The following is a 20,809-nucleotide window of genomic DNA, read 5'->3' as shown; positions in this document are numbered from 1 at the left end:
TTTGTCTGCTTGTGACCACTTTCAGCTTCATCTACACAAAAAAGATGTCCGTAACTTTGTTTGCAGGATACCAAAAATTGTCAGTATAGCTATGATAAATATAATTTGTATGAGTTAACATTTCCATAAACTTTAATCTCCATTGAAACAAATGTAAGATGGCTTAAACGATTTTTCCCACAAACTCCTATTCAACGCTGATTGTTGACTGATTCATCCCTTGAACACGTGGAGCGTTCATTATATTGATCACAGACACTCAGAAGCATCGGACAGGAACTGTAAACATCAGTGAGTTGACTGATGGCAGAACCTCACTCCTATACTGGTAAAATTACAAGAGCATTTTACTGTTCACTAATGACAGGATGTGGAAACACTGGTTGCCTTCGTTCTGCAAGACAGAAATTTTAGAAAATACAAAGGTGAAGAAATGCAAATAAAAATAATATACTGGAAAATATTAGCATTTTCACAAGTTTGTGATACAAGGAGTCAATATACGTGCAGAGGATGGATATTTAGCTCCCATTTTTAGTCCAAAGCAGCTTACATTGCTAGATAAGCAACCTTACACATATTTATGCAGTTATTGAGCTGGGTAATTTTACTGTATTTATTCAGGGTAAGTACCTTGATTAAGGGTACTACAAAAGAAAAGGGGATTTGGACCCTGTTGATTAGTTTTAACCAGTTTCATTACTACATATGTGTTGCCTAGTAAATTCAAAAGCAACGTACAGTTTTTGGCCCATTTACACTGCCTAGTATTTTCACTGGATTGATTCATGGTAAATAACCTCCTCAAGAATACAATGAGGTCTTGAAGCAGCAACTCTGCCAAAATGGTTGAATATGTAACTAAGCTGGCACATAGATATGGCCACTGAACAGAAAGTAACTTATTTCCTTCTCTGGACATTTGGTGAGGAGTGATTTATTGCAGTAATTTGTTGTTTATTATTACACACAATGACAATGAATGGTCATAGATTCTGCAAACGTAGGTTACGTTAAAAGGACTTGGGCGTCTACACATCATATGAAGAGGTAGAGAGTATTTGAGCAAAAGCTATATATTGGTTTATTCTAATTATTTATCTTTAATCTTTTCTGCATTAGAATTCGATTAAACATGTCCTTTTTGTGAAGTGGGGAAAAAAAAACCGAGGATTGCTCAGTTCCACCGTCCCGGGATAATAACGCCGAGCTACTTCCGGAACGTACGTTTGACTTACGTGCCGACGTATTACGTGTCACGCAGCACCTCCCCCCTGCGCGCTCGCGAGCGAAGAGATGTACATGAAGAAGAGCAGTAAGTGAGCGGCTTCGCTGAGGTAGCGGCGCGGTAGGACGATGCTCTTCAATATTCCTGCAACTGAATCAAGGATTGACACCTTGGGTGGGCGTTATGTTGTAAGTTTCCCCACCCGTATTATCACCTAATCAGTTGAAGTTTCTTTTGCAGTCAGTTATCGTGTCAAAACTCTTCTTTTTCTCAGGTGTACACTGTATGGCTGGACGGTGTACTTCTGTGTAAGGTCCGCTACAGTGAGATGCACAGGTGGAACGAAGAGGTACATTTGTGACTATAAAATACCACAGAATTAAAAATAATATTTATTTTACATATTCTTCTCAAAGTCAGTCAGTGATTAAAAGAAAAAAATGCATAGTTTTAAGTCAAATTTGAAGTGTCACTGTATGTGAGATAAAAAAATAAAAAGCATAAAGCTCACTCTGTCAAGACACTGGATTATAAAATACCACAGTACAGAATTAAAAATAATATCTTACATATTCTTGTGAAAGTCAGTGATTAAAAGCAAAAATGCATAGTTTTATTAAGTCAAATTTGAAATGTCACTTGTGTGTATACGTGACAAAAAAAATAAAAAGCCTATTAAAGTTCACTCTGTCTAGAAGACACTGGAACGTTCTAGTGTCTTCTAGACAGAGTGAACTTTTAATAGGCTTTTTTTTTAATCAGACTTTAACAAATAAACTTTTTTTTCTTTCAAAATCGACATAGCTGGGCAGAATGTTTAAGGCCTGTCTGCCACGATTCCCTCCGAAAGTGTACCTGGCCATGACGCAGGAGCAGCTGGACGAGAGGAGGCTTTTTCTGGAGCAGTACCTCCAGGGAGGTGGGTCAGGGAGAGCCTCAACCCTTTTACAGTCACATTTCAGTTAGCAGACACCTTTCCCCAAAGCCGCGAGCTTCCGTCGCTCCGTCATCATGGACACGAGGCGGTGAGAGGCACAGCCAAATTCACAAACCGTTTTGATGAGGTGGCCACAGAGGATGGGTTGTGCTGTAGCACTTGATGTTTCTTCACTTCACAATAAAGCCAGCAGGAGGCATATTGGTTAAAACTCTCACTTTATTCTTTAGATGCAAACCCACACTCTCGCAGTAGTACCCTTGAGCAAAGTACTTACCTTGATTTGATATCATTCTGTTTAAATTGATAAATCACTGTAAAAGTCCTTTTCTAACACTGTTACTTTTTACAAAAACCTCACGTAAAGAAAGCTTAACCATTTTTTACTCATACATTCCACGACATTGTCTACATGCAATGTTATTTAAAATGATATCAACACCTCTTTATTTTTAATGCTATCAGTGCAGTGAAACCACGTTTACTGGGAAGGACACATATTACCTGTTGCCGTTTTTCTTTCCCTCTTGCAGTGGCCCGCATTAGCAGAGTTGTGGCATCAGGGGTGTTCTCCAGGTTTCTTCAAAAGAGGCAGCAGGTATTTTCTATGTTCATACCTTTGAACACCAGAACCACCCCTGGGGTCTGGTAAACAACAATTTGACAGCCATCTTTAACTGCTTGTGACAATCTGAATTGGCCTCAGGCTAATCTGATGTTTAATACATGGCTTTATCCTGGGCAGGTCAGCTCTGAAGGTGTGGATGCTGCTTTAGTGCCCTGATGTCTGTAGCTTTGTTTATGTTCATGAAGACTTCTATTTTTATGGCTTGCTCTCTTCCTAGTCATTCAGACTGCTTTTGTGACCATTCCGCCCTCTTTTGTACCTGCAGAAATCGCTTCTATGAAGTGCTCCACCTGCATTTATGACTGCTTTTTGTGATACCGTTCCTGTTTTCCCAGGAGACGTTAAGCATTCACAGGCTGAATGGGGTGCGGGAGGTGCTGTTACCAGATGGGAGGAGTGTGACAATCCAAGTGAAAGCATCGGACACGGCCCAAACTGTACTGGAGGTATAAATGACAGACATGTCCACCCTTGTTCTTCCTGTTCATTTTATGCAAGCTGTTGTTAGTATGTCTAACTATTCAAACTAAATAAAACCCCATTTTAAGGATAAAATAAAATTAGCAATGTTCCTGAAAAGCAGTTGTTGTCCCTTATCTGGCTGGTGATAAGAGAAACTGCTGAAGCAGGTTTGACGTGTTGTAAAGCAGCAGTTGTTCGGTACATGTCTGGATTCGTTTTTACCTATGGCGTGAACTGTGTCTTTGTACTTCCCGTGGGAAAATGGATCTGCTTGTCATAGAAGTATGTTCAGCATCCAAGGTCATTCCAGAAGTCAGTTCTTAATGATCTGAAGATGTGATATAAGCACAATGAACCATACCAGTACAACATAAAGCAGAGGGTTATGGATTTTGAGAGTCACTTCCAGTTTTTGTCTGTTGTCTATTGTATCTTATTTATGTTCATCACAGCTCAAAAGTAATTCTAGATACTGAGGTTTCAACATTTCTCTACAGACTGTCTTTGACCAGATTGGTTTACCTGGAGATCTGAGGGGCTATTTTGACCTCTTTCTCGTGAAAGGAAAAGGCAAAGAAGACTTTCGTAGTAAGTATGTGGAAAGAGCTAGACAGGGAGTGAGATTTGATTCCCAGTGATATACACTATTAGTTATATATACAGTATACACCTTTTCTATCCTGCCATTAAAAATAGGAATTAACAACAGTTCACAGTGTGAAGTATATAAGATGTCCTAATGGTGTTAGTGTAAAGAAAGTTGCGCAGAATAAGAGATATGTTAGTTTGATCTTTGAAGTGTGATCCAACTATGCATCTCACTGAGAACTTCTTGCTGGACATGTGTTCTTTGGGACTTGTAACTGTCCTTTACCTCTGCTGGGGTTTGGAACATTTGCCCATTCTGGAGATCTTCCTGTAACGTGGGGGTCTCTCCTTACTCAGTTTTGAAGAAACTTGTTCCCTGGGAGCTGCCACGCTATACCCTGGAGGCAGGCAGGATGGAACGCTGGGCACTCATGATCCGAAAGAGGTTTGCCCTCTGAGCTAATATTTACTGCATTTAATTCATTAATGAATTTTAGTCAGTTTAACCAGTGTAATGTACATTCTTCTTATTCTCAGTCTCGGTGATTTTGAACCCCTGTGGGAACTGAGCCTTGAACCTTTTAGGTTATAAGTCTAGATCCCTAACTACATTCCCACCATCAGCACTGAAGCAAATAACCTTCTCATTGACCACAGACACTTATGTGTTATTATTCACCCTTTTAAGATAGGAACGGGGCAGAAGGTAGCATAGTGGCTAGACTAGTCATCATCTTTCTATTGAAAGAAACTAGGTTCAAATCCCAACCGTGGTACACCTGATCTAACTACTTAGCTAGAACTGCACCAGTGAAAATTACCCAGCTGTATGAATGGGTACTAAAAATGACTGAATGCCATTGCCATGAGCGCAGACAAGGTAATCAGTAACTGGTGGATATGGCCTCTGCAGTAGAGAAATAAATATTTCATAATATGGCCAAAAGAGGGAGCCAAAGTGACAGCAAGAAATGTTTCATGTAGCATCTGAAAATGGGATTTCCATTTTTGGAATTTCCATTTTCTGTGCATTCGGTGAATGATTATGGGTAACATGTTAGTTTTGTTTTAGCTATATAGATCTTACTTTGGACAGCAAGATTATTCAAGAAGGCTCTGGTTTAGATCTACTGTGTGCGCAGGTGAGCGTGAGATACCACTGTACTTGGGCAGCATGCCTTGAGAGATATTGCTTAGACCTTTTGCTTTAGCTCTTGAAAATTCATGAGCTGTTCTAAAACTCACAGCACTGAAGTAACAAATAAACAAGGAGTGTCATCTCAGGCACATTCTCACACTAAAGCCCACGTTCCCAGAATTCCTCTCTCACTCTCTCTTTGGCAGGCCCATGGAGACATCGAGCGAGGCTGGAGCCTGCCCACAGCTGCACAGCGTCAGGAGCTGGAGGGGCTGCTGCAGGCGGGGCAGATGAGAAAGGTGCTCAGCAGGCCGACTTAGAATGTGATGAATTTGATTAATGTGACATTGTTTTATTTATTCTGAAAATCCATTTCTCCAGGCAATGGTGACTTTATTTCTGTAATCATCATGATTTAGCTCTATAACTACAGTAATAGCAGAGCATTATATAAGAGCATGTGGCAGACACAGTGCTTGGTCCAGGACGTTGGCAGTACACACTTTACAAGTGCAGTTTGTCTGTTTGTTGGAGCTGCCCACCACCAAGAGTTGTGCAAATGTAACATGTCCATCTCAGGCTGCTGAAGGCCAACAGATTGTGCTGCATAACAAAGAAGAGGAGAAAAGGACAACCAAATTGTCAAGGCTTGAGGCTAGAATGTGTGTGCAAATGCCTGTTGTTTGGCTTTTATGCCTGAGTCACAGAAGCATTCTGGGGATCTTTCCACCCACTTGATCAGACATGGTGGAGAATGTTGGCACTGCTGTGTCTCTGCTGGTTTGAAGCCGACGAACAGAACCTTGTAAGAGCAAGCTGTAAGACTTATAATCAGTTGGTGACCGGACGAGTGCTCCGAAACACATTACCAGGGAGGCAATAGGACCTAACATCTTCGTGTTTAGACTGAGAGGAGCTTGGTGCCAGGTGGCTCCACCCAGCCCGCTGTGAAGCAAGTTTGGGTTGTCATCACACTTCAGCGCTAGCTGTTGCAGAGGAGTGCAGGAAAACAGCTGAACACAACACTTGAGTAAAATGTGTGTGACTTGTCTCCTGGCTATTTGGTCGTGTGCAAACATAAAACAGCTGGGCATCATCTTGCTAAGAAGAATGCAGGGTAAGGAGGCGAGTCAGAACAGGGGTGAAGAGGAATAGTACTCAGGTTCATCGCCCAGATCCCTCCTTGTTTTTTAACACCGTATGTGTTTTGTTCGTTTCGGCTTCGTCCTTCAGTATTTGCGGCCTCATGTTTATGCGGCCAGACTGATGGTTCTGATCACTTTCCTCTAACCTAGACTGCATTCAGCAGCCATTAATAGCTGATAATAAATGTAAATTCACATCCTCACATTGAAAAAGCTAACCTGTATTCTGTGTAGTCTGCATTTCCTTTGTTAAAATGTACCCATTTTTTTGTATAATTATTATTACCCTTATTTTTCATTACTTGATCATGCTTTATTATTCTTTAGCTTTAGATTCACAAGTTCTCTTTATTCTGTATACTGCTTTCCATAGGGTATTCATCTCTCTGTGCTCTTCATTTGTGTCTGATATGGCCTACTGTAGAAGTTTCTGGAAAAGTGTTTTTGCTGCTGGTAATTCCATTTAATTGGGTTTTTGTCAAGAAGACCTTGGAAGGTCTTTGTTTCTGGTACAAGGAGGTAAGACCAGTTGAGCAGTGTACAAAGACGCTGGAGAGACATACAAGCATGTACATCTGTAACTTACATTACATTTATTCATTTAGCTGATGCTTTTTGCTAAAGCAACTTACAATGTTAAGGTTACAATTATCTACCCATTTATAGAGCTGGGTAATTTTATTGGAGCAATTTAGGGTAAGTACTGTACTGGGCTCAAGGGTACTGCAGCCAAAAGCAGGGACTGAACCTGTAACCTTTAACTCTAAAGGCAGCAGCTCTAACCACTACACTACTGGTTGTCTCTATAGGTAAGTATGGTGTAATGGATAACATTTGGTGAGAGAGGTAGTAAACCAACTGTTTAAGCTTTAATATACCTTCTTATTGAAACTTCAGTGAAGAAGATCAGTTCCAGCACTTTCTTTTTGACTGTATTGCGGACTCAACTGTGGAAAAGGTGTCAGGAGAGATGCCTCCTGTTGATTTAGCTAAGCAGAGATCTTGGTGATGTTGTTTATTTCAGTTCCATGGCAGCGCTGTGACCTGGTCTTCCACCTTGATTTCAACCCTTTAGTTTCTGCATGCTGCCCAGCTTGTACAACATTATGGCTGCATGCAGGTGGACATCTGCACCTGTGACTGTCCTGAGCCAGACTTCCCCGCCATTGTCAGGGTGGGTCACCAGAGTATCACCTGCTGCCTCCTGTTACCTGGGAACAACATCCAACAGATTAGCTACCACATCAGCAGAGTGAAGAGCTGGCGTGTCAGCCTGCTGGTGAGCCCTTCCTCAATCAACATGCTGTACTGTACATTTCATTTCGGTACCTGTTCTTCATCTGAGCAATTATTTATTTGAAGCAACAGCTCAGTGGTCCGTGTTTGGTAAACAGCTGCAAACTTCCATTTGTGTAAATGTTGCAAAAATTATTCCTTTCACCTTTTCTATCGTTTCATATAAACACAACACACTGTTTTGTATTCCCACCCTAAAAATACTCTCTAACTGAAATCTCTGGAATCAGACAATGACAGATACTTAAGACTGCAGGTTAAGGCCAGAATTAGTCATTTTAGTCAATGTGTTCTCCGTATTCCCATTGTAAACATGCTTTAAAAAATAATGCTATTTTGTTGCTTGTTTTTTTCCCCAATAGGCACCGTCTGATGAAGAAGACTTTATAATGGAGCTGAGTTTTGAATATAGATTTGATTCAAAAACAAAATGGATTACTATTCATTCTAGCCAGGTACTATACTATTTTCATTTCCTGTCTCCTCTGAAAGTAGATTTAAGAGAAGTGGCCATTCAGCTGAATGATATAATGATGTTTTGGGTTGTACAAGAGTATAGAATTTGTTATTGTTTTTCACAGTTACATATTTACTTATGGAGTTTCTCACATTAACACTTAATGGCCTTCAGCTCAAGTTCCGAAAAACATCTTGTACTTAAATGAACTGGTTTGCAACTGGAACCCAAATTTTTATATGCAATACTGAATGGTGGCAAAATGTGCTAAGATGAAGAATGTTACTCTCCTCAGAACCATAACTGTCCAAAAAAACATGGGGTTTTCTCAACAGGCCTTCTTCCTGAGCACGTGCATGGATCAGCTTTGGGAGGAGTGGCAGCAAGGTTCCACAGACCCCATGAACAATGTCAGTAGACATGCATTGCAAGGGTTCTGCTGTCTTTGCGAACTTCTGCTTGCTTATGTGTGAAAGTGATATATGGATGAGTGACCCATTGTAAGTAGTATATCTAGCAGTGTAAGTCACCACGGTGAATAAGGTGTGTGGGCTGATAACACTACGTAGAGTTCATTGGAAGTTGCAGAACAAGCAATGAGTAATGTGTTTGGCTCTGGTCATGGTGACCTAACAAAGTGTTTGAATACAATGGGTTTTGTGTTTGTCAGTGTGGCACTCTTGGCAAGAACCATGGGTCCGGTTACCAAGGGCAACCTTTTCATTCTTGCCCTCTGGGTAGCATGCCCTCTTTTCTGATTCTTGTTCATAGTGGCTGCACTCATCAAAAAGAAGAAAGGAATAAAGGAATAGGACATTCCTGCACAGCCCACGGATAGGCTGTGCATTTTACTTGTTGAGTAATGAGAATGACCATATTGCACTTCTCTGCTGTGCACCAGACAGTTTCCAAAAAGGCAAAGATGTATGAATTTAATATCTCCTGGAACAATGAAATAAGCCAGTGTGCACCAAATGTATAAGTGAGATTATTCTTATATATTTTTTCCAACTTGGCTTATAGACAGTGTTTGTAGATTAGTAATGTAAAACCATTTTACATCACTTTCTGTTATGAAGAACTAGCATTGAAAAGCCCATTTGCATTTGGGGAAGTAGGTTTGAGAGTGGATAAGGAACTGTGGAGCTAATGGTTAGCTTAATGCAGGAAACATAGTGGTTAAAGACCAGAGACTTACATTTACCCATTTAGCTGATGCTTTTCCCCAAAGCAATTTAAAGTCTTAAGCTGACAACAGCTGTTTATCCATTTATGCAGGTGGGTTTTTTTCTGGAGCAATTCAGGATAAGTACCTGGCTCAAGGGTACTACATCAAGAGGTCGGATGTGAACCTGTAACCTAAAGACAGGGAGTTGGACTACTATGCAGTCTGCTACCCCACTGAAAAATAGACTTGAAAACAGAAGGGTGCTGGTTCAAATTCAAGTTTCCTGCTGTGGTAGCCTTGAGAAAGATTCTTAACCTGTAAAACATGCAATATAAAAAAAGATATATTGCCTTATATCTATTATTACTGGCTAAGCAACTACCATAATAAAAAATCAGAACAGATCACTCATACTCTAGTTATATCCAATGTAAAAAATTCATTTGGTACAAATTGTCTTGTTTATACCTGGATAATGTTGTGACTTACACTACACTACATACCATAGTGCGGCATGAGGTGAAGGACTAGACATTAAGAAAAGAAGCCTTTTTCTTTTTCCTTGTCCTGCGCAGGTTAGGTTCTTGGGCACAGCACTGAGGACGTGTCATGGTGTAGAGGAGTCTGGGAGCCTTACATGGGGGAGCACAGGGGAGGTTTTTGAAGGCATTGCGGAGGATGCTCTCTGAGACAGCAGCAGAACCACTCTAGGAGAACTGTGGGCAGATGGGAGATCCTCCGATCCGGGACCTCCGTGTCTTCCAATAGACGTGAGGTGTGCTTCACTGCAAAATGGATGCCAGGGAGTGGATGGGTTGGGGGGGTCTGTCTTCTGTCAGGGCCCATCCAGTCATGGTGCAGCTGGTGGTGGTTCCAGAAGGCCTTGCCAATCCTGAATTTTCAGTGTTAGGGTCAAATGATAAACAAATACTGTATACTGCATTCTTATAGAACTTAGTTTTTGCTATAGCCAAATATTGTTTGAATTTAATAAAAAGAACAGTTCTGCATTCTTTCATGTGTCTTTTTATCTGAAGTATGTAATGATGCAGGAGACAGTTTTTGCTGTTATACCCATGAGTCATTTAGTGCCCAACATTACTGTTTTTTACCCATTTGTCCCAGCCCCATGCAGTAGTTACCTTTGCTCTGGAGTCTTCATCAGCTTCTTGCTTGTATCCAGGAGAGCCTGGTTGGGCCTGGCCCAGGCCTGAGACAAACTACACACGTGCAAGCTGCTCCTCCATCTCATAATCGAACCCGATGCAAACATTTCCGTTGCTCACCTGTCTTGAGCCCCTTAGCATACTTCGGGAATGAAACAAGGTTGGGGCCGTGGATTGATTGGCCAGCGGGGAGTTAGAGGATGTTCACTTGTCGCTGTGTGTTTTTATTCACTGTGAAGCACTGTGTGGGATGACCTCTCTGCACTCCTCATTGCTGTGGGACATGGTGTGCCTAAGACATATGCTGAGTTCAGAATGGAATATACTATACAGAATGGAATATTGGGAAGATTGCCTTTTGGAAGAGAATAACTTTTCTTTTTGTCTCTTCTCTACAATGCACACTTACTCACAATACCAGTGAGCCTGATGACCCAGTAATTTCTAATCTTTATCTCGTCACTTGTATAGGGTTTTAGATTTAATGGGAAATATGAAAATGCCGTGTATGATGCATGGTGAAAACACTGGGTGCAATGTCGAATGCCACCTGTACAAATTTACTTAGTATATTGTCAGGTTTATCTACTGACAACTGGTTTTTTTACAGTTTAGCTTGGAGTTAGTAAAAGAGACAATTTCTGTGACTTTTTAAAAAGATACTTCCTAACCTAGAATATAATATGAGATCATGATGAAAGTATTGAGTAAGTGGATACCTGAGGAGGAGAGAGGTGAAGGTAGTATAACATTAAAAACAAAACCTTTCTTTGCAGTTGAAAGATTTGTCTTCTTCCATCCAGCCCTTCCTCATACAGGAAGGGTTCATTAATGCTCTACGTTGTCATTTGGTCCTGCTGGAGCCTCTTCTCTGCTGCCAGCCTGCTGTTTGCATGTCCATGGTAATCATAGCAGTGATGGCAGAAGCAGCTCTCGATTTCCCATTATTTTTTCCTGCTGATGGAATGGAATATACTTTTTCTGAATGAAAAATATATTGGAAAAAGTGCTTTATGTGACCATCATTTTGATTCTGTTAATAATTAATCATTTTTACATTTATTCATCAGACGTTTTTCTCCGAAACGACTTCCACCAGACTCCATGTAGTGTTATCAGCCCACACACCTTATTCACCGCAGTGACTTACACTGCTAGATACACTACTTACACTGGGTCACTCATCCATATATCAGTGGAACACACACACTCTCTCTGTCACTCACACACTATGGGTGACCCTGAACAGCATGTCTTGGAACTGTGGGAGGAAACCAGAGCACACGGAGGAAACCCACGTAGACACAGGGAGAACATGCAAACTCCACACAGTGGGGAACAAACCCATGTCCTCTTGCATCACCCGGGTGCTGTGAGACAGCAGTGCTACTCGCTGTGCTGCCATGCCACATTTTTTGTGGTGATCTGCAAAGCTAAAGGAATTAGCTGTTCTTAGCAAGGTATCGATTGTCTTGGATGATTTACACACAAAATGATGAATGAGACTGAAGGCACATCCAGGATGTGATGTAAAAACCATCCAGCTCATGTCTGCAAAAAATTATGTTCCTGAGGTCCAGCATTTTATTGCCAAAATTTTTCCCTCGCTGGTGGGTGGATGAGCAGACGAAGGGCGATCCCCACACTCCTAGACTTTGGAGCAGAGCCAAAGGTTTCAGAATGCTGAGGGGGGGAACTAGCCCAAAGTGCCAAGATTCTGCTGTGGTGTATAAAATCTTAGGACTATTTACTTCAGAATGGCATGTATGAATTATTGATCTGCTGGAAGCAAGGAACTCTTGAGTCTGACCAGTGGATGAAGGTAATCATATTCTCCGAACGGCAGCTGTTTTGTCACCATTTGTCATTTCATTTGCCAATGTAATTTGACCAACAGCCACAATATCCTTGCTCTAGTATGTAATGTCCCACCAGAATACATGATTTTGGACTTGTGGTCAGGGGCAGGAGTAAAAATTCTAAACAGCTTGTAAGTCTTCAGAAAATCTCAAATCTCACTTTAAGCTCTATAGATTTTGGTCTGGTAAAAATTAAAGTCTTATTCATTTATTTTCATTAATTGCTTGTAGTAACGCAGACTCAGGATGTTCTGAATTCTATCCCAGGAACATAAAATGTGAGACAGGACACACCTCGGATGGGACTCAATCACTTAGACATTCGCACACTGTAGCTGATTTGGAGTCATCACCTGAATCACATGTCTTTGGACTGTGGGAGGAAACGAGAGCACCCAGCAGAAACCCTCAAGAACACAGCAAGAACATACAAACAACACACAGACTGAGCTGGCTTCGAACCAACATCCGATCTCACAGCGCAGGAGATATAAAAAGATCATCACGCTCTGCTGCACCACCATGCCTTAAATAAGTCTAGTTGCTGGCTATCAGAACGCCACACCATATCGAATATTTTTCTGGTATAGTATGAGGAAATGACTTAACATTCAGTACCAGTTTACTAGTTTAATTTAAAATATAATCGATTAGACAAATGCAAGCAAAGAACGGTGGTCAGTAAAGCAAAGTGTACATGCTGTCCTTGACTTCAGTGCACAGATACCATCCTGATGTACGTCTCCTTATCCAGGTGGAACAAGTGGAGCTGATCTCAGACCAGCTGAACCATCTAGGCTGATGACCGCTGTGACTGGACAGAGGCGTGGTCCCCCAGGGAGGAAAAGTACTAGCCCAGCTGCTATTCCCATCATTCACGCCGCCCGCCCCGACATAATAGGAAACAGGTGGTCTGCCTGAATAGAGCTTGCAGGTTTAAGGTTTCGCAGTCATGTGCCACACTCCTGCCCCTGAGCTCCGCTGTCCTCCAAGCCCACGCCACCGAACATCACTCTCTCTCTTCGAGACGCAAGGTCCACGAGAACAATAGAACTAATGTAGCCTGGGGAGCTGTCCCAGCTGTTTCCCACCTACTGTAAGGAGGACAGAACAAAACATATATTTAATGCTGTCTTTTCATTTCACTCACACTTTTCTGCAAAGAAACAATGTTATTTATCCAGCTGGGTAATTTTTACTGGCGCACTTTAGGGTAAGCACCTTGTTCAAGAGTACGGCAGCAGCTTGGATTTGAACCTGCAACCTTTGGATCTAGGCTGCAGCCCGGTCCACTACTCTATCAGCTGCCCTTTTCCAAAAAGGTGTGATGTTTTAATTATCTCACTGTCCCACAGTCTGTGTGTACAGGGGTTACTGGGCAAATAGTTGTTTTTTTTTTGTTTGTTTGCTGTCCGTTCGTGTAACTGTGTGCTAAAAACGTTCCGAAACTTCTTTAAGAAATAGTCGCAAACTGGAAAGAAAAAAATGCAGCCAGTATGGAACACACCCTACAGCAGCTGGAAGCCACTGGCTGAGACAGAAAAAAAGCAGTACTGATCATGTAAAAACATAGGTGACTGTAGCAAACACATTCGAGTTTATGCATTATAAGCGACGGCGAGAAATTAAAAGTGTGTGTCTGTGACCAGCACACACACACACACACACACACACACACACTGCAGATGGACAGCGCAGCTGTTTTCCCACCTTATGTAATTTCCTGTGTAGGTCGAGTTATACTGTCCGAGGTGGAGCCCTTGAGATCGGCGCTCGCTGTTTATTTAGGGCAGCGGTTCTGCTTAACAACACCTCATTGCGTCCTTCAGCTTGTGCAGGGAAGTTGTGCACAATGCTCCGCAGCCGCTTTTGCCCTTTGACATCGCAAGCAGGGACTCCTATTCAGCAGAGCGTTGGGGGGCAGCACTATTCTCGAAACACCTATGCCACACTTGTATTTACATATGCATATATTGCATTTATTCATTGAGTGGACACTTCTTTCTTCAAAAGCAACGTACATCTCAGAGTAAACGTGCACAGTCATTTAGTCCAATGCCACCCTTTTTTGCCAGCATGCATGACACAAATAGCTGTATATAAGATTTATAGGGAGTGTTTTTTTTTTTAAAGGGGGTGCAGTGGCGCAGTGGGTTGGACCGCAGTCCTGCTCTCCGGTGGGTCTGGGGTTCAAGTCCCACTTGGGGTGCCTTGCGGCGGACTGGCGTCCCGTCCTGGGTGTGTCCCCTTCCCCCTCCGGCCTTATGCCCTGTGTTGCCGGGTAGGCTCCGGTTCCCCGTGACCCTGTATGGGACGAGCGGTTCTGAAAATGTGTGTGTGTGTGTGTGTGTGTGTGTTTTTTTTTAACAGATAATATACTGGAAGTTGATGGAGCAGGCAGGAGATCAGGAGAAAGGAGATGTGTTTTGAAGCCCTTCTTGAATGTTGAGAGGAATTCAGCAGTTCCGAGTGAGAGAGGGAGCTCGTTACACCTTGGACTGGACCAAACTCAGTCGACCGGCATGTGGACGTTGATGTGATTTACCAGCCAAACAGAAGTAAGGAACACACATGCATACAGAGGTGCCCACTGGAATTTGCGTGGCAAGAGCTTCCAGGAAACCCAACAAGGTTAACAGCAGAAGGTCAGTTACTCGCATTGGAGCCAGAACCAGGAACCTTCAGGCTTTTCATTTTGGACCTCTTATGAGAGTGATCACCAAAGGGGCAGAGATGGAGGAGCGTAGCAATCTGTTTGGGGGGTAATGAGTGATCAGGTCCGATTGATCAGGTCTTATAGGTATGAGGCGGCAGATCCATTTATAATCCTGTAGGCTGTAACCGGAGTGTTGAACTTGATACAGGCAGCTACAGGAAGCCCATGGAGAGAGATGAGGAGAGGGGGTACATGGGGCTCCTTTGGTAGGTCAAACACAACTCTTGCAGCAGCGTTCTGGATCTGCTGGAGATGTTTGATGGTGGAGGCCTGAAGACCAGAGAGAGTTTTATATGAAATACACCTCTCTCTATTTACTGTCAATTGTTTCAGATGATATAATTTCTGAGGAACACATGCCCCTACAGAACATGTGCTCCTTCATGTAATAAGTTAAAAATGTGTGTGCCCCATAGGGGGTGTGCTGGTGCGGTGGGTTGGACTGAGGTCCTGCTTTCCAGTGGGTGTGGGGTTCGAGTCCTGCTTGGGGTGCCTTGTGATGGACTGGTGTCCTGTCCTGGGTGTGTCCCCTCCCCCTCTGGCCTTATGCCCTGTGTTGCTGGGTAGGCTCCAGTTCCCCGTGACCCTGTATGGGACAAGCGGTTCAGAAAGTGTGTGTGTGTGTCTTGTGCTATACTGAGGTCCATGCTGAAGTTTGTGAAACTGTGGAAATATCAACTGGATTTTCATAGCGCATGAAGTTGGAGCCATGCGCTGGATTGATTTACACACTGATGATTGTGGTGCCATGACAGCAAGTGCATCTCGCTCTCGTGTGAAACGGCCACACGGCTGAGGAGTGCTTGAAACAAATGAGTTCCCATTTAGGCAATGAAAAGTGTGAATTCATACAGGCTTATTTGAGCACGTTCTTCGAAATGATGGCACTTGTCTTCTCACACAGCTGCTATTTTATGAGACGTTTCATGCAGTGAGGAGACAGCCCGACGCGTAGAGATGAGCTCTGTACTGTACTTTAAATGCGCTTCATTATTGTCGTGAACATGCAGGAAACAAGAAAGCATAAACATAGTTTAAATGTCACAGTTTAGTAGGTTTAATTTCTCTCTTCTCTACCTGATACAGGATGCACGGGGGAATCAGACACAGGAGATGTCACGTCTGCGCGGCATCGGTGAAGTATTTGGGCAGCTCTCTCAGGGAGATGCTCCCTGAGACGGTTGTCTTGGAAACCAAGCAGAGGACAACAGCTTCTGATTGACAAGCAGTTTGAATTCCAGCAACACTGAGACTGTGTCTCTGCAGGGGACCAAAGACCTCTCTGTTTAATGCCGGTCATGAGCACAAGTGTGTACCAGACTTATTTAAATATTAAAACTGCATTACGACCAAAAAGGCTGCAGCACATCCTGCAACGTGAGACAGTGTGTTGAACAGTAACGCGATACGTGATCGCCGCACTACATTGCTAGGATGTGCTTGCAGATCCTTTATGGTTCATTTCTTTACTGGGTGTCCTGAGCCTTTTCAGGATTTCACGTTAAAAATATCTGAAACACAAATGTGGAACATGTGGCACAGCAAGTAGCGCTGTTGTCTCACGGCGCCTAGGTGGGGTGAGGACGTGGGTTTGATCCGCACTCACTCGATGAGGAGTTTGTGTGTTTTCTCCATGGGTTTCCTGTGGGTGCTCTGGTTTCCTCCCACACTCCAAAGACATGCTGTTCAGGTTCACCCATAGTGTGTGAGTGACAAAGAGAGTGTGTGTGTGTGATCCACTGATGTATGGATGAGTGACCCAGTGTAAGTAGTGTATCTAGCAGTGTAAGTCACCGTGGTGAATAAGGTGTGTGAGCTGATAACACTACATAGAGTTCATTGGAAGTCACTTTGGAGAAAAGTGTCTGCTAAATGAATAAATGTAAATACGAGCCAGTGAAATGTAGAAGACTTCAGCTTTCTTGAAAACACACACTTCCTGCAGCAAGGTGCTCATAGCAACATGTCACACGTGCCTGATGTGCGTGCACTTGATGGATGGAAATGGCTCAAAATTTGCCATCACGAGGCTGCATTGTGTCTCCACTGCTCACACATTCCATGATTTGCCTGTGAGCCTTCAGCTCTGGCTGTTCGAAGCAGAGACGGTTTGCAGCTTCATTAGGTTTCCTTCGGGTTTCGCAGTCTGAAGGATATTACCCTGAGTAAGTGGCCACTTCACCGTGATGAAAGGTCAAGAAAACAGGGTAACTGGAAATAAAGGACCATCTGTGGAAATGGACTCCTGGAGTTTCCATAACGAACCACGTTACCCCCACCGTTTACAGCAAGGCTGCCGCAGCTCCACTGTCCCCCCGTTAAACAAAGTATTGGACAAGGAAGTGTTTGCTTACTTGTTTACTTGTGTTATCCTGTCGACACAAGGGTCTGTTTCAGGGCCAGCGAGGCGCATCGGTGCTGCTCCTATAGGGTCTTTTTGGTAAACCTCAACACCTATGATGAGGAGGAGGGAAGGTGGTGTTTGATGGATTTCGAACATTCAGAAACCAGCAACTGGGCTTGAGTTTTGCTGTTAGGCTAGAGGACGTGTCTCTCTACATCTTAATGCCGGTGCGGTTGCTGATGCGCCGCGCTGGGATGCTGCATGTGTTATTCTTAAAGTGTCAAAGATGACCTTACCGAGACAACAAACACGCACTCTTAAAGCATCAGGCTGGAAACTCCAAGCCACAGGTGTGAATGACTGATGTGATCAGAGTTGCTTCTGCTTCATAACTATACCCGCAAGAGACCTGAAACCTGATTTACTTCTTAAGATCATTTTTTGCTGAAAATAATTGCAAAAAAAAAAACCTCATGTCAGAATGGCTGGTGCCAAATATACTGTATAATATAATGTTGCAAAAACTGGAGGTTCATTTGTTTATTTGAACGATCTTTTGTAAGAGGTGGAACAGCTGGTCCACTGGTGCAGTCACAACAATCTGGAGCTAAACACATTGAAAACCGTGGAGATGACAGTGGATTTTAGGAGGAACCCTCCCAATATTGTCTCCCCTTCATTTTTAACAATGCTGTATCAGTGGTGGACAGTTCCTAGGATCTACAATTTCTCGGGACCTAAAGTAGAAAACCAACACGGTGTCCATCACAAAAAAGGCCCAGCAGAAGATGCTCAACCCGCCACAGAAGGTGCTCATGGAGGCGCAGTCAATGAGTCTGTACTCAGCTCCTCCATCACAGTCTGGTTTGGATCAGCAACCGAACAAGAAAAGAACAGGCTGCACCGTATAGTCAGGTCTGCAGAAAAGGTCATCGGTTCCAGACTGCCCTGCCTCCAGGACCCGTCCTCCTCCAGAATCAGGAGACGGGCAGGGAAAATCGCAACGGATCCCTCTCACCCGGGCCACAGCTTTTTCGAACTTCTCCCATCCGGCAGGAGCTACGGATCACTGTGCGCCAAAACAACCAGATACAAAAAGAGTTCCTTTCCCCACACCGTTATGTCCATGAACAGCTCATTGTTGTTAGCCTGTGCAATACTTTCTCCCTCTTACTTATTCCCTCTATCATTATTTACTCCATCCCTTGTTATTGATTTCTTCCCATCGCTGCACTTCTTGTATGTATGTATGTTTATATGTATGTATACGTAAGTTGTGTTTTTTTGTCTATGCTACACTATGAGCCATTGGGAACCGAAGCCAAATTCCCTGTATGTGTGTGCATACTTGGTCAGATAAATCAGATTCTGATTCCGATATATCACCGTTCTTAAAGGAACACATTTCAAGAATATTTTTACGCTGTCCTTTATTACCGTACTTTCCTCTTTGCACCACGAGTGCCTTCAGACAGAATCCTGCGAGTTAATATGTGTCCACTATTCAGCTTCAAGGGGGTGTGGTGGCGCAGTGGGTTGGACCACAGTCCTACTCTCCAGTGGGTCTGGGGTTCGAATCCCGCTTGGGGTGCCTTGCGGTGGACTGGCGTCCCGTCCTGGGTGTGTCCCCTCCCCCTCCAGCCTTACGCCCTGTGTTGCCGGGTTAGGCTCCGTGACCCCGTATGGGACAAGCGGTTCTGAAAATGTGTGTGTGTATTCAGCTTCTTTTCATTTTTACTTCCCCAAAGGCCTTGTCTCATTTTGAAATTGGTGCAGGATTTTCCCTCAGCACTATATTTTATCAGCAAAATTAACTCTCCGTGAGTAAATAAATTAGATTTATTCTCCCAGTCTTCCATTCCAGCAAACTCCGCCTGCAGAGTATAACAGTGACCGCAGTACGTTGCTAAAATAAATTGTTGGAAATTTGATCTTGAATTTATAGCTGAAGGCATTGTGTGGCTCAGTGAGAAAAGTAACGTACTGTGCAAAAGTTTTAGGAACTTGGTTGGGGAAAAAAGCTGTAAAGTGAGAATGATTACAAAAATAATGCTCTTAATTAATAAACTTCCTACAAAGCTTAATAACAATCCATCATCAACAACTGCTTGTCCCGAGCGGGGTTGTGGTGGGCTTGGCCGGGTCCCTCTGTCTGGTGGGTCTGGGGTTTGAGTCCCGATTGGGGTGCCTTGTGATGGACTGGCGCCCCGTCCTGGGTGTTTCCCCTCCCCCTCCAGCCTTGTGCCCTGTGTTGCCGGGTTAGGCTCCAGTACACCGCGACCCCGCTTGGGATGAGTACTTTCAGACAGCGTATGTGTGTGTGTGTGTGTGTGTGTGTGTGACAACATACAAAACCCTTACTGTAATACTGTAACTTTTTGCAAAAGGAATGCTTGGAAATGTAAAATATGCTCTTTCCCATTGACACTAATGCAGAAGACATTAAATAACCATCTGAAACAAATATTTTTGTGAAACATCCAAGTGCCTAAGACTTTTGCACAGCACTGTAAATAATGTTAGTATCCTATAAACGTCCCTCAGCATTGTTCATTGTTTGGTATTATTGGTATTGTTTGGTTTATTGTATTGTTTAGTGTGTGTGTGAGAGAGAAAGTTTTGCAGCAGCCATATTCTATACCATTTTATGCAGGTGAGAAAATAAATTATGATATTTTAATGAACAGCAATGAAATAAATAAAATATGGAAAATGCTCCAACACGTCATTGTCTTTGAAAATCATTTGTCTTCTTAAAGTGAGTTTTTTTTTTTTTAATTCTTCTTTGTTGCCTTGCCAACACTTGCTGAGATAAATAGTTTTGCTGAAACATTTCAAGTTAAGTGCCTTGTACAGGGTTACTTAGAGCAGGGCCCTTCTGGTTTGTATCTGCAGTCTTCATATTACAATCCATCTTGACTGTTTCCCTACTGAATGACCTTGTTCCCAAGTAGAAAATTGTAAAAGTTATCTATCTATCTATCTATCTATCTATCTATCTATCTATCTATCTATCCATCCATCCATCCATCCATCCATCCATCCTATTAGACTTCTTCCAGTCTCTGTTTTATGTTCTGTTGACCTCTGTCTTCCACATGGTGTCCATGTGCTGTTGTTCCAGTGAGGCATTCAGTCTTTTCTTTCAGTGACATTCTACTGTCACAATTTTCTTTCCCTTTCTTTTCTTTCCGCGACCCGTGTCAGCGTGCCCTGTTCTCCACAAACACTTTTAAAAGCCTTTTTTTTATTCCACCGAGACTTTCACACGCAAGGGCAGGATATTTCTCAGAAATTCACGGAATTCAAGCAACGCGTTGAAATGTTTCACATTAGGCTGACACAATCGCACTGACAAGTAAAACATTATTTTTCTAACAGCATTATTAAGGCTGTTAGGGTGGCTCAGTGGGTGCTGCTGGTACTTCACAGTCACAGAGATGTAATCCTGAATCTGAGCCCAGTTCCATCTCTGTGGAATTGCTATCTTCTTCCTATGCTTGCTCAGTGTACACTGGTTTGCTCTCAGCTTCCAAGGACACAGTGTCCCAGTTAACTGGTCACTCCGAGCTGTACCTGGTACACATTGATTTGAAGGTATGTGCCGACGTGTAGAAGTACTCTATGACGGGCTCGATCTCGACGTGGAAGTGCTCTGTGATGGATTATAATGTGTA

The 20,809-nt window shown here is 43.0% G+C and overlaps 1 protein-coding gene across 1 annotated transcript; it reads left to right on the top strand.

The window, feature by feature from the left end:
* The first annotated feature begins 1,233 nt into the window (after positions 1–1,233).
* On the top strand, positions 1,234–10,044 carry LOC108919270 (sorting nexin-31-like). The gene is made up of 13 exons (XM_018727138.2): positions 1,234–1,416; positions 1,503–1,577; positions 2,033–2,147; positions 2,699–2,763; positions 3,129–3,239; positions 3,753–3,843; positions 4,201–4,288; positions 4,916–4,985; positions 5,188–5,280; positions 7,202–7,405; positions 7,785–7,877; positions 8,215–8,289; positions 9,623–10,044. The coding sequence occupies exons 1-13, from the start codon at positions 1,357–1,359 to the stop codon at positions 9,734–9,736; spliced, it is 1,254 nt and encodes a 417-aa protein (XP_018582654.1). The 5' UTR covers positions 1,234–1,356; the 3' UTR covers positions 9,737–10,044.
* Positions 10,045–20,809: the final 10,765 nt, after the last annotated feature.

The sequence above is a fragment of the Scleropages formosus genome, chromosome 23 (genome assembly GCF_900964775.1).
Source record: "Scleropages formosus chromosome 23, fSclFor1.1, whole genome shotgun sequence".
Taxonomy (NCBI): domain Eukaryota; kingdom Metazoa; phylum Chordata; class Actinopteri; order Osteoglossiformes; family Osteoglossidae; genus Scleropages; species Scleropages formosus.
The sequence above is the reverse complement of the archived record's forward strand: the minus strand, read 5'-3'. Positions and strand labels throughout refer to the sequence as shown.

What these genes read in the sequence shown, in the direction of transcription:
- LOC108919270 (XM_018727138.2), top strand. Translation starts at nt 1,357, where the DNA reads ATGCTCTTCAATATTCCTGCAACTGAATCAAGGATTGACACCTTGGGT. An exon ending in CCTTGGGTGGGCGTTATGTT is followed by an intron (nt 1,417 to 1,502) that starts GTAAGTTTCCCC and finishes TCTTTTTCTCAG; the next exon opens with GTGTACACTGTATGGCTGGA. An exon ending in AGGCAAAGAAGACTTTCGTA is followed by an intron (nt 3,844 to 4,200) that starts GTAAGTATGTGG and finishes CTCCTTACTCAG; the next exon opens with TTTTGAAGAAACTTGTTCCC.